At 50.1% G+C, this 20,375-nt stretch overlaps 3 protein-coding genes across 9 annotated transcripts in view; 1 reads left to right on the top strand and 2 right to left on the bottom strand.

Annotated features, from left to right (window-relative positions):
• Positions 1-294, bottom strand: part of ARMH1 (armadillo like helical domain containing 1) — a 34,436-nt gene extending 34,142 nt beyond the window's left edge. For all 3 annotated transcript variants that reach the window (XM_054691625.1, XM_037500495.2, XM_037500494.2), the window contains exon 1: positions 147-294. The gene's annotated coding sequence lies outside the window, so the exon portion shown is untranslated. The remainder of the gene's footprint in view (positions 1-146) is intronic.
• TMEM53 (transmembrane protein 53) lies at positions 51-19,631 on the top strand. Of its 4 annotated transcripts, none has more exons than XM_037500503.2 (3): positions 51-214; positions 11,762-11,883; positions 16,247-17,829. In XM_037500503.2, exons 1-3 carry the CDS (start codon positions 154-156, stop codon positions 16,898-16,900), a joined length of 837 nt encoding a protein of 278 aa, XP_037356400.1. In that variant the 5' UTR covers positions 51-153; the 3' UTR covers positions 16,901-17,829. The 4 variants fall into 4 exon arrangements, with proteins under 4 accessions (XP_037356400.1, XP_037356402.1, XP_037356401.1 ...); XM_037500505.2 differs by lacking the exon at positions 51-214 and adding an exon at positions 510-570 and having other exon boundaries at positions 16,247-19,631; XM_037500504.2 differs by lacking the exon at positions 51-214 and adding an exon at positions 7,852-8,030 and having other exon boundaries at positions 16,247-19,631.
• RNF220 (ring finger protein 220) overlaps positions 19,232-20,375 on the bottom strand; it is a 249,947-nt gene continuing 248,803 nt past the window's right edge. For both annotated transcript variants that reach the window (XM_037500499.2, XM_037500501.2), the window contains one exon: positions 19,232-20,227. In XM_037500499.2, the coding sequence (XP_037356396.2) occupies positions 20,156-20,227 (72 nt within the window). In that variant the 3' untranslated portion in view covers positions 19,232-20,155. The remainder of the gene's footprint in view (positions 20,228-20,375) is intronic.

Below are 20,375 nucleotides of genomic sequence, written 5' to 3'. Positions count from 1 at the left end.
AGGAGGGAGGTCACAGAGCGTGGCTCAGGGATTGGGCAGCGTCGAGGGAGGTGGGTGGTAATTGGGCGGCGCCCAGGAGGCGCCCGGCTGAGGTGCGGGCGCGCGAGCAGGAGTTCCGGCGGGAGGCCTGTGCTGGGGGCCCGCACCTTCACCATGGCCTCGGCTGAGCTGGACTACACCATCGAGATCCCGGATCAGCCCTGCCGGAGTCAGGGTATGGAACGAGGGTTGGGTCCAGTCGTGGGGGGTAACTTAACGAGTATGTGGGTGGAGAGCGCAGTCGCGGCCCCGCCCCTCGGCGGGCCCGCCCCTCGCGCCCCGCCCCCTGGTAGGGTCTCGCCGGCCCGGGACAGAGCCCCGCCCCATGAAGCCCCGCCCCTCGTAAGCCCCGCCCCAGAGCGCTCGCCCTGCGGGAGACCTGCTCCTTCCCCGCTTCCTCTGTAGGGTTGGGGCCACGCCCGCCGTCATCTGGTGGTTGCTGAAGGCTCCCGAGGGCAGGGTTCCTGCTGATTGCTTTGTTTGGGGTCTGGCCGCCCACTTCCAGCCTCTCTTCGCCGGTTGTGTGGCTAGGTATGGCTGGGGTCCTGGTATTATTTTCTACCCACTCTTTCCCCCGTGGTCCTCGCAGAAGCCGGGGGCTCAAAACCCCTGTGCCTCCTACTCTCACTGGCGGTGTAATAGAGCAGTCTCGCGTCAGGTGGAACTCGTTTCAAATTCTGACTCCTCCCTTTAGTAGCTTTGGCAAGCCACCAGCTCTGGACTTCATTTTCCTCGTCTGCATAATGGGGGTACTAATAGTAATCACCCTGTAAGGGTTGTTGGCGGCTCAGCTGAGATTATTTGTGTTAAGCCCTCCCATAGTGCCTGGCATGGAATGAGTTTAGATTTGCATTATTTTCCTCCCCCCAGTCAATCTCATTAAAGAAAGGTGTGTGGGAGGCTCTGCCAAATTAGTAGCCTTAGAGCAGACCTGGGTGTGAGTGGTTTTGGGGGCCCAGAGAATGGAAAGTTTGGTGCCTGTTGGGAATTATGGCAGAGGAACCTTGGAAGTAGGTACACTACACTACGGCATGGGCCCAGCCTGTCTCTTGCTTGACTTCACACTGCCTTTAGGCCTACAGTCTCACTGCCAGCTGCGCAATGTTCTTCCTAATGCAAAAGTTTTGATCTTATCACTGCTTTGCATAAAACCCTTCAGTGGTTCCTCTTTGCTCTCAGGATAAATCAAGTTTAGATTCCTGAGCATGGCATTCAAAGGCCTTCATAATTTAGCAGCCGCTGCTTCCCTCTTTGATCACTATGACCTTCCACTGTCCAATTTGAACTTTATGCTCTGACAATCCCAAATGGTTTTTGATTCTCCATACATTTCTTGCTTCTCTGCTTTTGCCTCTGTCTGGAATGCCTTTCTCTCTGTTGCCCCACACTGCTCCTTCATTTGTCTGGCTCCTTCACTTGAAAGACTTTTAGCTCAGATGTTGCCTTCTTCAGGAGAGCCTGCCCAGGTCCTTCCCACAGCATCTTGTGTGCCTTGGTTGGGGTCTAGGAGGGGAGGGCAGCCCCTAGGCTCCCACAGAGCAGATGGCTCTAGATCAGCATATTTCCCTACAGTTGGATCTGTTAGCTTAGGGCTTTTGGGCTTATAGATATAAAAATATTTTTGAAAAGTTTTTGGCATTAGTGGGAGATGAAGCCAGTTGATATTATTGCCCTTGGAGAGCCTTCAGCTACAAATGGCTGGCAGCCTTCTGCATGGCCAGGAGGCAGATGTGCTCTCTCAGCCCAGGTGGGCAGCCTGGTAGTCTTAGTTCACATTTTTAGCTCTGCCTTTTACTAGTTCAATGGCTGTGGCAAATTATTGAAACTCCCTGAACCTCAGGTTCCTCCACTGTAAATTGAGACTAATAATAGTGCCCACCTTACAGGATTGTGAGGGTTGACAAGATAGTGACTGGAAGTGTGTGTGTAGCATGGAGCAGGGGCTCTGTCTGCTTGAGGTCCCCCTTCACTTCTTTGGGAGGCCTGATCCAAGTATTGGGAGAAATCCCAGGAGGCCATTTTGTCCATTCTATGGCTGCCAAACCCTTCCCGGACAGGATGCTTCCCAAACATCCTGGCCTGGTGGAGGCAATTGGAAGCTCTTCCAGTTGTTAGAAACTGCTTCCTTTTCTTGAGCCACAATATACCTTCCTGTCATTGCTGCTTTCAATTCAGCAATCGCTGCATCCTGGCTGTGGGTTACTTGATGGTGCCGGTGACTCACGCACAGGCTTCCTTCAGGGAGCTGTGGATTGGGGAGGAGGTGTGAGGGTTTCTAGGCAGGTGGTTTCACTATGATGTGGTAACTGCAGGGCTAGAGGGTCATGGTAGGTGCAACACAGAGCAAGGTAATTTCTCTTCCCTGCTCTTCAGGAGGAAAGCTTCCTGCCTCCCTCAAATCTGTCTTCTCCAAGGGAAAAACTTCCAGGACCTTCAGCTGTTCCTTCTCTGAGGTGGTTCTAATAACCTCCTCCTCCTCCTGATTGCTCCTTCAGACCAACTTGAGGTCACCATGCCTTTCCCTCTCAAAGTGTGTACCCCAGAGGTGAGCTGGAGGTTGCAGGACCCCTTAGAAGTTGTAGTGGCACTGTGAGCCCCCGAATCCATTTGCTTCTTATTGGCAGAGAGCTCCTCTCCAGGGTGACATGGTTTCCCACAGTGGCAGTCTTTGGGGGGTCCCAGAGATTATCTCTTTTGCAATAACTGTTCAATAGTGGACATGTCTGTAGGACAGTTATATTTGGTTTCTGGAAATGCTTTCCCCCATATTTGAACTTCAAAACCACAAAGCCCAGCACTGTGTGAGTTGACAGAGAAAGGAGAAGCAGCTGCTGGTACATCAGTTAGTTAGGAGGCAGCTGCAGATCTGGGGTCATTTAGGAACCAAGCAGGGCAGCTCAGAATCCTTCTGCTGGGATTCCTACCAGCTGCTATCTGTGGCTACCTGGTCTTTGGCTGCCTGGTCTTTTGCTGAAGCCAGTCCGTTGACCTGGAATCTCCCCCATCCTATCCACTCTGCTTCTCTGACCAGTGACCCCCTCCACTTCTGATACTAGCGTCTAGCTCATCTCCTTGGGAAGATTCTGTTCTTAGGGCCTGCATAGCAGGGATCCCTTTCATTGTAGTGTTTTTCACATTTTGGCTCACTGTTGCCGGGGCATGGAGAGGATGAGGTGCCAAGTGTGTGGAATGGAGTATGGTCTGGGACCCAAGCCAGAGCCGCCCCTCCTCCCAGCCAGGGAATGGTCAGCTAAGTCCTGCCCCAGGGCCCCAGCTGGCCTTCTTAAAGGCACCATGCTGCTCTCGCGTTCAGGAAGCATTTCCAGAAATAATTGATACACAGAATTAATGGGGCTGAGACAAGGGGCTCACTCTTATACAATAAAGGCCTTCTGGGGGTTCACAGAGTTGGGGAGTGACAGGTTTATTGTGAGCCTGCTCTTCTGTTAAGCATTGGCAGGGTTCAAAGACATGTAGACTTGTCTAAACCCTCTGGAAGCTTTCTCTGGCACCCAGGAAACAGTCCGGAGTGGTGTGGGCCACCATGGTGGACCACAGGAGTTGGGGTGGCTTCCTGGAGAGGAGTGGTTGAAGCTGGGTCTAGGGTTCGGGAGGGCTGACCGGTAGCTGGGAGGGCAGCAGAAAGAGCAGAAAGGGCCTGGGAAGGAAGGAGCATGGCCGGAGGGGGCAGGAGGCTGTGGCTGCTTCCAGAGCAGGGAATGAGAGGAGAACCCCAAGAGAGGCCTCACCCTCAGGTGAAGAGTGAGTTGGGACTTGATTCTCTTCTCTCTATGGGAACCCCAAAGGTGCTTTTCTTTTTTTCTTAAACAGAGGTGTTTTTCTTCGTTTTAATCACAATCTCTTCTCTTTCACACATTAATAAAATCTCGGGCCTCCCTGGTGGCGCAAGAGGTTAAGATGCAATCTATGAAGCTGTCTGCAGCCTCTGCAGCATGAGTTCCATCCCCAGGCCAGGGAGCAACCCACATGGCGCGGCAGACCTCTCCTGACTCACCCGCTGCTCCCCTCAGCAGTGTATTTCAGTCATTCTGCCTGTTCTGCTCCCGACTCTGTCTCTAGTGAATCTTCTCACCCCCCCCCACACCTCTGGCCTATACCCCAGCTCTTGTATGCATAAGTAAATAAATCTTAAAAAAAATAAAATCCCTCGCTAATGTGTCTGATCTATACCGGGTGCTGCACTAGGTCCTGGATTTGAGGTTCAGATTTCATGGATGCTTTGTAACCTCCTTACTCTGAGGTTTCTGTTGCACTTATACAGTTCACCACATCCTATAACCCAGCCCCGCCAACCTGCAGCTCCTGTCACAACCACCCTGGCGAGTAGGGAGTACTCTTGTGCGGTTTTAGAGACAAGGGACAGCTTAGAGAGGGGAGGAGATGAATTATCTTGCCCAGGTTACCCCAGATTTCTTCTCAGGAGCCTTACTCCAAAACTTGTGCACACAGATTTCAGTTGCATTGGAAGCGCTGCCCAAGCGTGATTCCATTTCGAGGAAACAGTTAAGGAATGCACAAAGAAAGAGGTGTCCATTAACCTATTTTTATAACTGCAAAAAATTGGAAACAATATCATGTCCAGTAATGGGAGATTGGTCACCATAAATTATGAACTATTCTGTCGCTCTGCAGCCACTAAAAAGAATGGCGTAGAAATATATAAACTGACAGGCAGAGATGTTCACAGTATATTGCCAAATGGAAGAAAGCAGATTACAAAACAGTACAATTCCAGTTTTATTAGATATTCATTTTCTCCTTTTCTACAGCGAGCATGCATTCCTCGTGAAGTCGTAATAGTAACTTTGACTTATTGAACTTTCTACCAGGTACCTTGCTTGCTAAGCCCTCTGTAGTCATTATCTCATTTGATCCTTTGTGCTATTAGCCCCATTTCACAGATAAGGAAATTAAAGCATAGAAAACTTGCTCAAGGTTTATTTTATAGTTATTAGTGGGAGCCAAAGATTTGGACCAAATATGGTTTCATACGCTATGTACTTTTTTTATATAGTGTGTACTTCATGAGGATTAAGACATATCTTCTTTTAGATACTATGCTACCCTCCAGGGCAGTTATTTCAAAAAATAAAACAAACAGAAAAATAAATTTAAATTAATTTTCTTTAAATATAGGAACTGTGAAACTGCACAGAGTATTATTGGGGACTAGAGGAAATTGACGTTCCTTCTGCTCTTTGTATTTTAAAAGAAAACTCTAGGTTCTTTGTGTTTTGGTTCTGGCTTACAGATGAAAAGCATTTATTGTCCACAGACCCTTTTCAGCCTTTCCTTTGTCTTCCCCATGTGACCCTGGGATAGATGCAATCTGTGTTTTAGTTTTATGAGTCAAACAGTTGTACAATATATGTATCTGTAATTCTTGTATTATTGATGTCCATGTTGTTTTGTTGAGAAATTTCTAGAGAACAAGGGTCATGTGAGGTTATATTGTTTTGTGGGGTGCTTAAGAAGTGTCAGGGTGGAAAAGAATACTTCTGCCTTGCCAAGGGGCTTCTGGGCATACTTGACCTTCTTGACTTCTCAACTGATTTTGACTCTGCTGGACTTCCTTCTCCCCCCTTTCAAAATATCCTTTTAGCTCTCATTGCACAAGTGATACATATTGATTTTAGAAAATGGGTTAAGAAATCATGAAAAAGAAATTGCCTCTAATCCCAGGAATAATTGCTATTAATATTTGATGGTTTTTTTCTATGCATAAATATATGCATGTTTATATATGTACATACTGCTTCTCAGCTTGCTCTTTCACTTAATGTATTACTGTTCATTTTAAAACATAGTAGTGTGTCCTAGGTATTTACCCAAAGGACACAGAAACATCAATTCCAAAGAACACCTGCACCCCTATGTTTATAGCAGCACTGTTTACAATAGCTAAGCTTTGGAAACAACCCAAATGCCCAAAAATAGATGACTGGATCAAGAAGATGTGGTACATATACACCATGGAATACTACTCAGCATTCAAAAAAGATAAACACATGCAATTTGCAGCAACATGGATGGCGCTGGAAGGGATCATGCTCAGCGAAATAAGCCAAAAAGAAAAAGAAAAATACCGGATGGTCTCACTCATAGCAGGAATCTAGAAAACTTAAATAAGGGACCAGGAAATGAATAACTATAAGAAAGTGAAAATCAAAATCAACAAAAAACTATGAACCAGAGACACTTTTAGGGGGACGGGAGTGGGAGGGGAGGGATTGGGGTCAGAATGGGGGGGCTGCAATTGTATGGGGAATATAACAATAAAATTATTATTAAAAAAAAATAAAGCAGGATTTTTCAAAAAAAAAAACAACATAGTAGTGTGATTAAGATATAATACACATATCATAAAATTCACCTTTTTAAAATGTGCAATTCATTGGTTTTCAGTATATTCACAGAACTGTGCAACCATCATCTCTGTCTAACTCCAGAACATTTTCATCTTCCGCAAAAGAAATCTTGTACCATCAGTGATCACTCCCTGTCGCCCCCTCCATTCAGCTTCTGGCAGCCACTAACTACTTTCTGTCCTGTGGATTTGCCTAGTCTGTACATTTCATATAAATGGAGTTATACAAATTGTGGCCTTTTGGGGCTAGCTTCTTTCACTTTGCATGTTTTCAGAGTTCTTCCATGTTGTAACAAGTGTCAATTCTCTGTTGCTTTTTATGACTAAGTTTTGGTGTGCTGTCCTGTGGATACATAACACATTTTGTTTATCTACTTGCAAGTCTATAAGCATTTGGATTGGTTCTAATTTTTGCTATTGTGAGTGATGCTGCTGTGAATATTCGTGTACAGGTTTTGTGTGGATGTACGGTTTTACTTATCTTGGGTAGGCACTGAGTCCTGGAAGTGCTGGGTCATATGGGAACGCTCTGTTGAATTTTTCTGAGGACAGTTTTCCAAAATGGCTGTGCATTTTTACATTCTCACCAACAGTGTATATGGGCTCCGATTTTTCCACATCCTCCCCAACACTTGCTATTGCCTGCCGTGATTATAACCATTCTATAGCAGGTATGATGTGGTGCCTCATTGTGGTTTTGATATTCATCTCCCTAATGACTATGAACATCTTCACATGTGCTTTCTGGCCATTCACAGATCTTCTTTGGAGAAAGTTCAGATCCTGTAAATTGGATTGCCTTTTAATCATTAAGAGTTAAAAAATATATATCCTGGATACAAGCCCCTTATCAGATATATGATTTGCAAATATTTTCTCTTATTCTGTGCATTGTTTTTCACCTTTTTCATCATGTCCTTCGAATTTAAGTTTTTGGTTTTGATGAAGTCCCAATTTACCTATTTTTCCCCCCTTTCATTCCTTATACTTTTGGTCAACTCTGTGAAATCATTGCCTAATCCAAAGTCACAAAGATTTACTCTCTGTTTTTCTCTAAGAGTTTTTTCATTTTAGCTCTTACATTTATGTTTGTGTTTTGCTTCATGTATTATTGAATAGTTCCATATGAGGAAACACTTTTCTTTCTTAGAAGTGGAATCACTGAATTAAAGATTGCATATTTTGAGACTTGATACAGATTCCAAAACTCTATCTCTCTTCCCCCTCTCATTCCTCTCCCCCTTCCTGCCTGTCTCCCACTGCTCTGGCTCAGGCCTCTGCCACGCCTTGCCTTGCAGGTTACAGTAGCCTCCTACCCGTTCATAATGCTTTCAGTGCAGTGTGACAAATGTCGTTGCATTGTGGTTGTGGGTGCTATGACAGTATGGCAGAGGGGTATAGACCCAGCCTGGTGATTTGGGGTGGGAGGGTTGAGAAGGGTTTGGGAAGGGCAGGCATTAAGAGAGGGCTTCCTGAAGTGAACCATGAGCTGACTCAGGTGGAGTGGGCATAGCACAGCATAAGCACGGAGTCAGTATCCTAGGCCACAGAATAAGGAGCATGTGGAGGTTCTGGAGGTGGAGACTGGCATGGGAGCCCAGAGGTGAGTGCTGGAGCTGCTGCTTTCTGGTGTGTGTTCTTGAAAAAGGGACTTCCCTTCTGTTTCAGTTTTCTCATCTGTAAAATGGGGCTGATAACAGTAGCTAACTCCCAAGATGGTTGTGGGACCAAATAAGGCAGAATGTGTTGAGGTTCTGGCTGGGGTGCCAGTCTCTAAGGCGAACAGGATCTCTGAAGTGCGGAGGCAGCCGTGTGGACAGCTTGGAGATGGGCCAACAGATTTGGTTAAGAACGGGAGCTTGAGTTTTGCTACCTCGGGGGCCATCTGAGGTAGTGGTTACAAGCTGGTCCCTCAAGTCAGACCACTTGTGTTTGGGTTTCAGCTTCACTCCATATTAGTTGTGTAAGCTTGAGCAAATTATTTACTATCTCTGTGGCTTAGTTTTTATCTGTGAATTGAGAATAATAACTGTACCTTGTTCATAGGACTGCTGTGAGGATTAAATGAGTTGATATATAAAGAGCTTAGAGTAGAGCCTGACCATTGATTCTTTGCTGTGCTTATTTTGGTTTTCTTGGTGATGGGAAGGAAGAATGTGGAATTCAGAGAGGTGTGTGATGGTTCAGAACAAGGCGGATTTGCTTGCTTCGGTGGGGTGGTGCTGTCTTAGAGTGTAAGTGGCACACCGAACCAGTGAATCTTCAGGGCTGCGGGGCAGTGGCCAGAGGCCTGGAGATGTCAGCAGCCTAAGGAGGAGGGAGGGTTGACAGGGGATGGTGAAATGAGCATAAAAGGAACAGGGGCTTTTACAAGAGGGTGGAGGAATTGTGATCCGGATGTGGCAATAAATAACAATAGCCACAGCAATTACTTTTATTACTCTGGAAAGGGCAGTGGGGAACAAGAAGAATGCCAGCTCTTTTTTCTTGGGTCCATTCTTCACTTTGCAGCCATGTGTTCATTCATTCAGCATATTTCTACTGAGTGTCTGGATGGGGCCGACTGTGGTGCTGGGCACTGCGGATGTGGTGATAAACATGGCAGACCCAGTTCCTGCCTTCACAGAGCCTGCTGGCTAAGGGGAGAGACAGGCAGTCAGCAAATGATTGTGAAAATCATCAGTCAGCCCAGATTATACTGTGCCGTTCCCCAATTCCAGAATTTTATTCCTTCTCCACTGCTACAGAATAAAATGCTGACTCCTAACCGTGGAGGTGCTATGGGATCAGGCTCCACTTACACTCTTGGCAGCTCTCCTGATCACTGCTGCCCCTTCACCCAGGCTCCTCACTCCCCTGGATTGCTTGCTGTGGCTCAGGCAGACTGTCACTTCTCCATCGCCCCCTGCCCTGCACATGCCTTTACTCCCTGGCAGGCTGGTCACTGTCCCTCTCTGAGCCATGTTGCTGGAGCACCATGGACTTCTCTGGATTATAGCACTTCATGTATGAAATCAGAGAGGGCAGACTGGCTCCAGTGGGAGGAGGTCATGGCAGACTCTGAGTTAGAGGGGGCATGGAGCATAGGCCCTGGGAGGAGAAAGCGTCAGGGGGGTAGGAGATGCCTGTGGGAAGAAAGAGCACCTAGTGGCTTAGGGGGACGTCTTTGAGTGTCTAGCTGCACTGGCCTTGCCCCCAACCCCCAACACTTAGGAACACTGAAAAGCTTGGGCTCTGGGAGTTGGTGAAAGGTGCCCGTGAAACCTGAGGTGGAGTAAAATGGAGTTACTGATCCCAGTGGAGGAGGACGGTATGTCAGAGGCCAGAGCTTTCTGGATCCTCCTCTCCTGGGAATGCGCAGTTGGACTGCTGTTGGATGGTGCTGGCCTGTACTGTGGGTGGCTACCAGGGAGATGACCTCCCTTGGTTGCCTTCTCTGTATTTGTGATCAGGCCCAAAGCCCTGTCCTGGTGATAACGTGACGGAGGGGGACCCTCTAGGCTGTGGGAGAGGAATCTGTGTTCATACAGCTGCACAGACCCACTGGTGCAGGTACCAGAAAGCCAGCTACTCAGCCTGAGGTCCAAAGGCAGATCCAAATGGTAGCTGTTGATGACCTGCCATAAGGCTGCCGCAGCCTGGTAACCACCCCTGGTGAGGACAGGCTGTGGCCCCAGTAAAACTCACCTGTGGCCTTTTCCATCAGATGAGTGGGTGCTAAAGAGCTGCCCTGGGGGAGGACAGGGAGACAGACACCAGACTGAGGGAGAGGGAGAATATTTGGAGCTGCCTGAGTTAGAGCTGTGGGTTCATCTTTCTCCTCAGAGGCCAGGCCCAGCCTCAGGGGAGCCTAGGGGGCTGACAGGGGGCAAGGGACTGCAGTGCTTGCAGCTCCTGCTCTAGGCTGAGTTGTACCCCAGCCCCGGATCCCATGGGTGAGGGCAGTTAATCTCCGAAGGCTGGAGTCACCACTGTTGGAGAGCAGGAACATTATGAACTTCTCAATCACATTAATTTCCGCAGGAAATTGTTGTCTTCCTTTTGTCCAAAGGTTAGTGATTTATATTTACCATCCTCTTAACTAGCCCTGAAATTTACTGTTGCCAGGTCACCACCAGCGTCCATAAACCTCAGTGTGGCAGCTAAGCACAGTCAAGTGACTTGAACCTTGGAAGGGTACACGCCAGCACTCTTGGGAGGGCAGATAACTAGCTGCAGCAGACAGCCCCTGGGGGGACGGGTCTCACGTGGCAGGGAAATGCAAGGAGGCCTGACCAGAGATGCAGGGAGGCCTTTCCCCAAGCAGCCCTGGAGGAGGCAGCTGGTTGTGCCTTAGTACCTCCCCGAAAGGAGACCTGCTTCTGCTTGCAGACGGGGCTGGCGGCACAGAAGGTATCGAGCAGCCTGGGGTGGAAGCAGGGCTCAGCCCCAGCTCTACACTTCCTGTGTGACCTTAGGCAAATTATTTATCCACTTCCTGCCTCAGTTTCTGCACCTATAATAATATGTCAAATCTCAGTAAATACTGGTCACTACTTATTCTCTGGCAGGATAGGGTGGGTGATAGGTCTGGGCCCTTGGAATCAGCCTGCTCCACTTCCCTGCTTATACTTTCCTACCCATTTCTCTGCTTAAGACCCTCCTCCCTCTGCTTACGGTATTAGAACAGGGACTTATTCTGTAAAGGACCAGCAAGTATTTTAAGTTTTGCGAAGCTTTTGTTCTTTGGTATAACTCTTCACTTCTGCTGTTTTAGCATGAAAACAGTCATAGACCATAAGTAAGTAAGTAAGTGAACGTGCATGCCTGTATTCCAATAAAACTTTATTTGTGGACTTATATGTCATATAATTTTCACATGTCACAGAATACTATTATTTTGCTTTTCTAAAGCCATAAAAATGTAAATACCATTTTTATTTTTAGCTTGCAGTTTATACAAAAACAGAGTTTGGGTGGATTTGGCCCAGGGCTTCTGGTTTGCTGACTCCTGGATTAAAAAGTGAAATTGCATGGAGTAGGTGTTTACTTTTCTCACCTGGCCTGTGCCTTTGCATCTCTAAAGAAAGGTGCCCTTTTGTGTGTGTGTGTGTGTGTGTGTGTTTTTTTTTTTTTTTTGATGACCCTGCAGTGCCTCCTGAGAGGCCTAAAAGCCAGTAGAAGCAGGGGGACAGAGGAAGAAGCCCTGTGGGAACCTGAGACACAGGCCCTGGATTGGTACCCAGTGCTCCCCTGCTTGCAGCCACAGGATCAGTGGCGCTGATTCTGCATTGGCCAGCACCCCATCCCACATCCCAGCTCAGTTCTTATAGCCCCACCTTGTCTGTGTTTCAGAGAACAGCTCCAACCAAGATGGGAAGGAAGCAGGGGCTCGCCAGCCTTTGGTGATTCTCCTGGGCTGGGGTGGCTGTGCAGACAAGAACCTTGCCAAGTACAGTGCCATCTACCACAAAAGGGTAAGTACTGCAGCGCCCTGGGGCCCTGTCTCCTGTGGCTGCTCTGTGGGGAGCTGGAGCCTTGGTCACCCCTCTCTGGACTCAGTGATGGCTAACCACTAATGTGGCAGGCCTGGGCATGGTACCAAGAATGGCCTGAGGAAGATGATGGGGTCATAGGGACTTTGGCTGGATTTCCCCCCGTATGCAGCTGTGTGGCCTGGTCTGTCCCCTTTAACCCCCTGACTGGCCTCCCTTTCTTGCTCCTCAAAACCCACAGTAGACAGGCTGTCCTGATGTGCTCTCTCAGCTGTGGAGTAATCCCTGACTTGGAGGCTGCTGGTTGGATGCGACTTCTCTGGGCGGCAGGGGCCTGGGCTGGGTGTGCTGGCTCAGTCTGTACTCCTGGGACTTCCTTTTCTGCCCAGAAGAGTTTCTGTCTTGGGGTTGACGATGGCACCTTTCACATCCCCAGGATAGAATCTCTTGGAAAAGAGGTTCATACTCGACGTTTTCCTGCTTCTTCTTAGGACACACCAAGAGTTGGATGTAGAGGTTGTGGTGATTAAAGAGAGCCTTAGGAGGGCCTGGTTGTATTTTGAAACCCCTTTCACTTCTTTGCCCTCTGGCCTGGGCCTGCCCAGAGCTCTCAAGGCAGGGAGATACCAGTGCAGGCGGCGCCAGCTGCTCACTGGAAGCCTTCCACTGAGGAGGAGGGGAGCAAGGCCAGCTGGCGCTCCCTCCTCTCAGCCTCTTTCCACTGACCCACATTTGCACTGCGCCTGAGGTGTGGGGTGGCCCTAGAATGGAGAGGGTTGGGTGAAAGGCCTCCCTGCAACCAACAAGTCTGGTCCTCTGGCATAGCCTTTGATAGCTTGCTTTACTCTGCAAGTATTTCAGCGGCATCTGAATCCCACTTGCTGGACTACACTTGCTTGCGGGCAGGCAGAGGAATAGGAATAGGTGAGTGTGGCTAGAACAGAATGAAAGAAAGGGCAGGTGTCAAGATGGGAGGGTGGGGTGGGATCCAAGCAGGGGTATGAATTTACTTTTGTGCTTCCCAAAGGCCCTCCCTGCAGATCTTTCAAGGATTAGAGGGGTGAGGAGGCGGGAGCTAGCAAGAGAGTTTGTTGCAGTGGTCAGGACTTGGGGGCTGGTGGTGCTCGGGCAGGGAAGTCTGTGGATCTGGGTGCTTGTTAGGAGGTAGACGGGTAGACTAATAAGAGATTGGATGTGGGCACAGCTTGGAGGGGTCCAGGTTTCTGACTGATGCACTTCCCAGGTGGAGGGGGTGTGTTTATTGAGGCAGGGAGTGCTAGAGGAGCAGCTGTAGTTTCTTGGGTGGATGAAGCTGTTTCAGGCAGCGTGGAGGTGGCATGGAGAAAAGGGCGTGGAACAGAGCTCTGAGGAGTCTGAGCTTGAAGAGGGAAGATGAAGAGGGTCCTAGGAGGAAGGAGGAGTGGCCAGAGGTGGACAGGAAAACTGAGGAGAGCATCACGGAATCCACAGAAAGCATCTTTGAGCTGCTTGAGAGGGCGCGAGGAAAGGTGTTATGGGGGCAGACAGCCTGGGGAGAAAGTCTTCCCAAGAGAGGCAGGCGGTTGGGGTGGCAGGGCTGGTGGAGGGGTCACCTTGGAAAGGAAGGGGTTGCCTTTGCCCTCTGGTTTGGATATAGGATAGGTGTGGAATTTTTATTTCCTAACCCAAAACTCCTGGTACTTTGTTATTTAAAAGAAAAAATAAAAACACCTTGTTCCACCACCTGGAGATGCTCCTATTTGCACTTTAGTGCAAGATATTCTTTCAGCATCCCCCCCGCGCCCCGTATCGTTCCTTTACTTAAGTGAAAGCTACCGAATATACTACTCTATATCCTGCTTTTTCTCAGATCACGATTTCTGCCTTCCCATGTTAATACATTTTCATCTCATCTAGTTTCCAGGCCATATTCAGCTTCGCAGCTAGTTCTCAAAGTGACCTTTATAGCGGTTTTCTCCCCAAAGGATCTGATCTTAGACCACACAATGTTCCTTAGACCTCTTTTAAATGTAGAACAGACCCTTTTTACAGGATCCCAACTTACTGAAGCGCCCCAGCTAGGAGAGCATTTCTAGGAGTACATGACCCCGAATGCTGCCAGAATGAGAACAGGACGGGGGCTGACAGGCGGCAGGGGAGCTGACCATTTGAGACGCTCTAGGTGACCTTGGTAAGAGCAGAGTGGTTGTCGGGATTGGAGTTGAGCAAGGGGTTGTGTGTGACATTGGTCTAGGAGAGGGTGGGCGTTCTGCGTGTTGGAGGGATGTGGTGCAAGGCAGAGGCTGTAAGAAGATGCTTGGTTGGTTTGAGCAGGAGTCTGGAGAGGGGAAGAAACTGAGAATATAGGAGAGGGAGGTGAGGACTGACAGGGCTCCGGGACATGGGATCGAGTGTGCAGATGGAGAGAGATGGTGTCTTCAGGGAGGGAGGAGAGGCTGGGATCGGGCATGCAGTGAGACCAGGGTCTTGGTGCAGGGGTTTCTAGGGAGGTGGTAGCAGAGATGCCCAGCACCCCAGAAACCTCAAAGTGAGGCAGACCGGCAGATGCAGGAAAGCTTGGGGTGTGTGTGTGCCTTCCACAGGGGTGTTGGGCATTCATAGGGTGAGCGCTCTGTGTGTCCTCACTCACAGCTGATGTGGAGTCAGAGGCCACATGCCGTGTGTGCCACACGGTGCATTCATAGGGATTGCTGGGTTTATGTCTGCATCACAGGTAATTCTGTGTGCGCACATGCACTCTTGAAGTGCAGTGTACAAGTCATACCTGCCAGTGGTATATGCGCTTGTGTGTCTTGTGTGCTCATGGGTGGCGTGGTGCGTGCACTGTTAGTGAGTGGTGGGAACTGTTGAGTATCTGATCTGTGGGGCTTGAGGTGGATGAGCTGTGGGGATGTGCAGTGGTGCTTGCATCTATAGGCAATGTGGGTAGGTTGGGGATGGGAAGACATTTCATGTTCCGCTGGGGAGTCAGAACAGAGCACTTTGTGTAATTTCCCAGAGCTAAGGGACCAGGTGGTATCAGGGACCCCCTCTTGGGAGGGGCGCTTAGGGCTTGCAAGGGCCTCAGTAAGAACAGTGCCAGGAGGAGCTTGGGCAGATGTCAGACTAGAGTGAGAGGGAGGAACTGAGCCCAGGGGGCTCATGGCAGGGCTACTTCCACTGTGGCCATTCAAGTATTGTGCCCATATGATCTTCTTTGGGTTATTCTACCGCCACTAGGACCACTTCCAATTATTTGATAGTTTACTTTGAGGCAGGTGATATTTTGGACACTTGAGATATAATTTTTTCATTCTGTTTTCACCATAACTCTGAGATGGATGTTATCCAAATTACAGATGGAGACAGACTCACCAGAAAGATGAAGTAAATTGCTCTTTATCCTGGTGGTGCCAGGAACTGAACTTAGACTTTCTGGCCCCAGAGCCTGCCCAACTCAGCTTCCTCTCACATGGGGGCCTCTGCCTCTGAACAGGTTCATGAGAGGGGGTTAAGACTCAGGCAGGGTGGCTTTGGCTGCCTTTTCTGATTGACTTAGAAGGGGATCCATCTGGAGAATTGGAGGTGTACTTGACCCAATATTGAGGGATCAAATAGAGAGTTTGGCTCAGATTTTAGGATTTGAGGAACAACAGCATTTAGTAGGTTTTGAATTTCAGGCCAAGTGGGAGGAATGGCCCCAGCCTTGGAACCAGGCAGATTTGGGTGCCAGGTCACAGCTGCTAGAGAGTAAGACTCTGTTTGGCTCAGAAGCTACTCAGGGCTTTGTGGGAAGGCGGCAGTGGCCAGAGACTGACATGATGTGGTCCTGGCTCACGAGTGGCCTCTTGTGGTCAAGGCTGGGGCCTGCCAGCTGTCTCAGGGGCTAGGTCTTATGGGGGTACCTTCCTGCGCCTGGGAGGCAGGAACCATCAAGAGCAAAGTTGCTGAAACAGGGTCTAGCTGAACAGCAAGGCTTTGTATGTGGTGGATTTGAGCAGATGAGGGTAAAAGGTCAGGCATGAGATGGGGACAGAGAGCTGACCAGAATGAGGAGACTTCTCTGGCCAGTCTAGATGTTTCCAAAGCATGCTCTGGGCTCCAGAATTCACATACCACCCCAGGCTGAGGCGCTTGACCAGCATGAAGTAACTAGCCCACAAATGGGCCCTGAATCGACTTTTTACTCCAGAAGGCGTCATGTCTCTTGAGTAACGAGGTGGCATCCAGGCTGCAGTAGATCCTGAAGCACTGCTGAGCTTCTGGGCCTCTGAAATTGTAGTTGCTGGGCCCCTCTGACCTTAGCTTGTACCCACGACCTCCACCCCATCCCGGAGGACCGACCAGGCTTCTCTCCTCTCCTCAGGGCTGCATCGTGATCCGATACACAGCCCCATGGCACATGGTCTTCTTCTCCGAGTCCCTGGGCATCCCTTCACTTCGTGTTTTGGCCCAGAAGCTGCTTGAGCTACTCTTTGATTATGAGGTTGAGAAGGAGCCCCTGCTCTTCCATGTCTTCAGCAACGCCGGCGCCATGATGTACCGATACGTACTGGAGCTCTTGCAGACCCATCGGCGCTTCTGCCGGCTGCGTGTGGTGGGCACCATCTTTGACAGCGGTCCTGGTGATAGCAACCTGGTGGGGGCTCTGCGGGCCCTGGCAGCTGTCCTGGAGCACCGACCCGCCGTGCTGCGCCTGCTGCTCCTGGTGGCCTTTGCCCTGGTGGCGGTCCTGTTCCACATCCTGTTGGCTCCACTCACTGCCCTTTTCCACACCCACTTCTATGACAGGCTCCTTAATGCAGCCTCTCGCTGGCCCGAGCTGTACCTCTATTCGAGGGCTGACCAAGTGGTCCTGGCCAGAGATGTGGAACGCATGGTGGAGGCACGCCTGGCACACCAGGTCCTGGTGCGCTCTGTGGACTTTGTCTCATCTGCACACGTCAGCCATCTCCGTGACTACCCTGTTTACTACACGAGTCTCTGTGTCAACTTCATGCGCAGCTGTGTCCGCTGCTGAGGTCCTTACCCACTCGCCTCACCTCCGCTCCAGAAATAAACGCCCTGACGTCTCCCCCCAACTTATATCCATGGGTGGGGTCCTTACCTGGTTCACCTCCCTAAAGCCCTTTGGGACTTTGTGTCCCCCTAGTAGAGAATTTCCAGGGGCCTCTGCCCTGTGGCCTGTGGTAGTCTGATGAACCCAGGATCCCAGGGGCTGCAGCACCTGTGTGTTTCTGTCATGCTGTTGATTCCTGTGGCATTTAGGCTGAAAAGGGTCACACCAGGAGGGCGTGGGGAGTTGATGATGAGCCCCAGGTTGAGCTTAGATTTCTTGAATGCAAGGTGAGCTTTGTGGGGAGGTGTCAGAGGGTAGGGCCGGGTTGGGTCAGCCCCACAGCGTGAAGCATCACCCCATGGATCCCACTGGAAGTTCACTCAGAGGGGCTCCTGTGACTTCACTGCCAGGGGATTGAGGGAGAAGTCAGATGGGGAGAGCTGAGAATGCAGGGATGAGGGCCCTGCCCACCACAATTTGCCAGGAAGCCACTGGATCCAGGAACGTTGCAAGGTGTGTGTGAAAGGGGCAGATGGAGCAGGGAGCATGAAGCCAGCAGCGCCACATGGGAACTGGGTCTGTGAGGCACCGTAAAGAACAGAACCAGAGCAAAGGGCCATTTGGCTAAAACAACAAACTCATTTATCTCTTTGAGGGAGAGCCACGTGGATCCTCTTTAAACAGAAGTGGCTTCAGCCTCACAGTTCTATACCATTCTACAAGACACAGCTGCATAATGATGGCACCTAGTAGGTACTCAATAAAATCTTGATTGAATAAACAAGCTTACTGTGGTGATCAAAGGGCTTTGGGGACACGGATGGACTTTGAAAGTTTGACAGGCAGTGAAGGAGATGGCTGGGTAGCTGGTATTTGGGCCAGCCCTGATATTCTCAGAGCTAATGGCTCCTCTGTCTCTAGAACCCAGCTCTCTGCATCATGTCACTCTGCATCTTGTCAGCCTTCTGGGACTCCCAGCTTCTGCTGCAGCCTATTTGAAAGCTATGTGGTTGCATTCCTAACTGTGGCCAACAGGTGGCAGTGCAGCCTGTGCCATGAGACAGATCTAGCATCCCACTGCAGGCTTGGTGCCCTCGCTCTGGGTTAATGTCCCTATTAAGAGAGCATATGGCCTCCAGGGTGGGGGTAACCAGGCTGACAGTCTTAGGCAGGGAGGGAGGAGAGTTGAGACTTCAGGGGGGCCAGTCCCGTAGGACTGGGCATTGCCTATGTCTCTTCCAAAGCCTTAGCTATCATATAGATGTGCCACCACACATGCCACCTATGTTCCCTAGGATTTTCTGTCCCAGGGTACTTGTGTTCAGGATATTTGGTGCTTTCAAGCTGGGCATGGGGGTCGTGAAAGAATCTGGCTGGGCTCCAACCAGTGGTTGGTGATTTGTCATCTGGGTGTTGGCAGTCATTGGCAGCGGATCTGATTCTGTGGTGGGCCCTGTGGATGTCGAGATAGGTGTATTAAGCAGATTGGGGAGGATGGAGGATGAGTCCAGCACGTGAGAACATGCAGAGCCTGACGTCATCAAGATATTCTGAGCCTTGAATTGTAGCTGAATCTTGTTTCTGTGGTGGGTGAGGACTGACTTATCCGCAGCTTTGAGCACTACCAGATTGCCTGGGCACGCTGCTTACTTGTTGGCAGTAGGCACCCACAGGGATGCTCATCTCACAAGGTACCGGGCCTCGGTTCCTTGACTTGAAGACCCTTCTTAAGATATAGGGGTTTCTACTGTTTGAGGACCCAGCCAATAGCTATATTGGGCTGTTGGTTGCTAGGACAGAGAACAGAAAAGAGCCACGGGTTATGTGTGTGTGTGCATGTGTGTGAGATGGCGGTTCCATTTTTAGTTTCTGGCTCATTTCTGGGGACTAGAAAGGCATAGAGGCTCAAGGCTTGTTTTTTCACCCAAGGTTATGCTGCCCCTGCACTAGATTGGGGGACAGAACTTCACATCCCCTCCGTACCCCCAAGCTCTGACCTCTTATGTGATTAATGAGCTGACGATTCTGCATCAATAAGGAATTAACCTGGAGCCCCTACCCATCAATAGTCAGGAATCCAGGTCCCTAGCCCACCCCCACTCCTCAGGGAGTGCTCCAGGGTCCCTGAACAGACCAACCCTGCACTGCTGTCTGCACCCACAGTCCAGTCCTTTCCCACTCACTACTGCCAGGAATTCATCCCTTAATTGCCTCTATTCACACCACCACATCATTCCTACATACACTTACACATGTGTGCATGTGCACACGCGCGCGCACACACAGAGGCAGCAGCTGTTTATATTGGTTTTAATCCATGTCAAATGTAGTTTACAAAGGGAAAGGACAAGTACCTTTGTATAGAATATACAGACACAGCATCACACCATGGGGCCCACAGGAGGGGCGGGGGAGACACACTTTTCCCTGGGAACAGCAGTTCCAGTCCCAGGAATGGTTTTCAGCAGAAGGCTGGGCAACCAGGAGCACCCTCATCCAACCCCACTCTCAGCCCCTGCTTCAGCTCGGTTCCCATTTCCTGTGCCTCTCCCCCTTCCTGACTCCTTATAAAGAGCCCCAGGAGCTACGACTAAGGAGAGGACCATGTTCCTGGGAGCATGTGCCCCATGTCTGGGAGAAGAAATATACACCACTGAACACCGAGCACATGGGAGAGGGAAGGGACACGGTGGGAGAGGGAGAGGTAGGCACCCCAAGAGATGGATGGGCCGAGCCCCCAGCCAGCCCTGGAGGCACTTTCCAGGTGTTCTTAAAAAAAGAAAATCATATAACCAAAGAGGAGGGGATGGGGCAGAGGGAGAGTTGTCCCATTTATACACAACATTGTAAACATACACCGTCTATATTACATGTGCTTCAGTCTGGTGGTTGCATGTCTGTCGGTCTGTCAGTCTGTCAGTCTGGGGGGCTGGATCTCAGGAGCCTTGCCCAGTTACTCCACCTCCCCCACCTCCCTGCCCCATCCTGGGAACAGAACTGGGAAAAGGTAGTCCCCAATCTTGGGGGGAGCCAGCAGGCAGGGCCTGGGCCTTAGCCTCCATTCTGGTTCCAGAGTCCTGTGTGTGTGTGTGTGTGCGTGTGTGTGCATGTATGTACAGGGGGAATCAGTGTGCAAGTATGTACAAAGGGGAGGGTCACGTCACAGAGGCAGGGCAGGAGGGGTGGCTTGAGGCAAGGCCTGCCTGGGTGGCTAGCTCACAAGTAGATTCTCCGCAGGTCTCCAGGTGCTGTGATGGTGTTGCACTGAGGGCAGAGCTTCTTGGCACCCTGCAGGGAGAATGGGGGTGGGGGGCTTTGGTTATACACGCTGTCCGGCATGTTTGCTCATGTGAGTGCCTGGGCCTGCAGCCATGTCTCCCTGTACCAGTTGTGCGCTGGGACCTTGGTGCTATCAGCCTGGGCTTGGGATGCCCGG

Source organism: Talpa occidentalis, unplaced genomic scaffold, assembly GCF_014898055.3.
Source record: "Talpa occidentalis isolate TD23 unplaced genomic scaffold, MPIMG_talOcc4v2.1 talOcc4.9, whole genome shotgun sequence".
In the NCBI taxonomy this organism is placed as follows: domain Eukaryota; kingdom Metazoa; phylum Chordata; class Mammalia; order Eulipotyphla; family Talpidae; genus Talpa; species Talpa occidentalis.
The sequence above is the reverse complement of the archived record's forward strand: the minus strand, read 5'-3'. Positions and strand labels throughout refer to the sequence as shown.

What these genes read in the sequence shown, in the direction of transcription:
- TMEM53 (XM_037500503.2), top strand. Translation starts at nt 154, where the DNA reads ATGGCCTCGGCTGAGCTGGACTACACCATCGAGATCCCGGATCAGCCC. An exon ending in TCAGCCCTGCCGGAGTCAGG is followed by an intron (nt 215 to 11,761) that starts GTATGGAACGAG and finishes TCTGTGTTTCAG; the next exon opens with AGAACAGCTCCAACCAAGAT. An exon ending in GTGCCATCTACCACAAAAGG is followed by an intron (nt 11,884 to 16,246) that starts GTAAGTACTGCA and finishes TCCTCTCCTCAG; the next exon opens with GGCTGCATCGTGATCCGATA.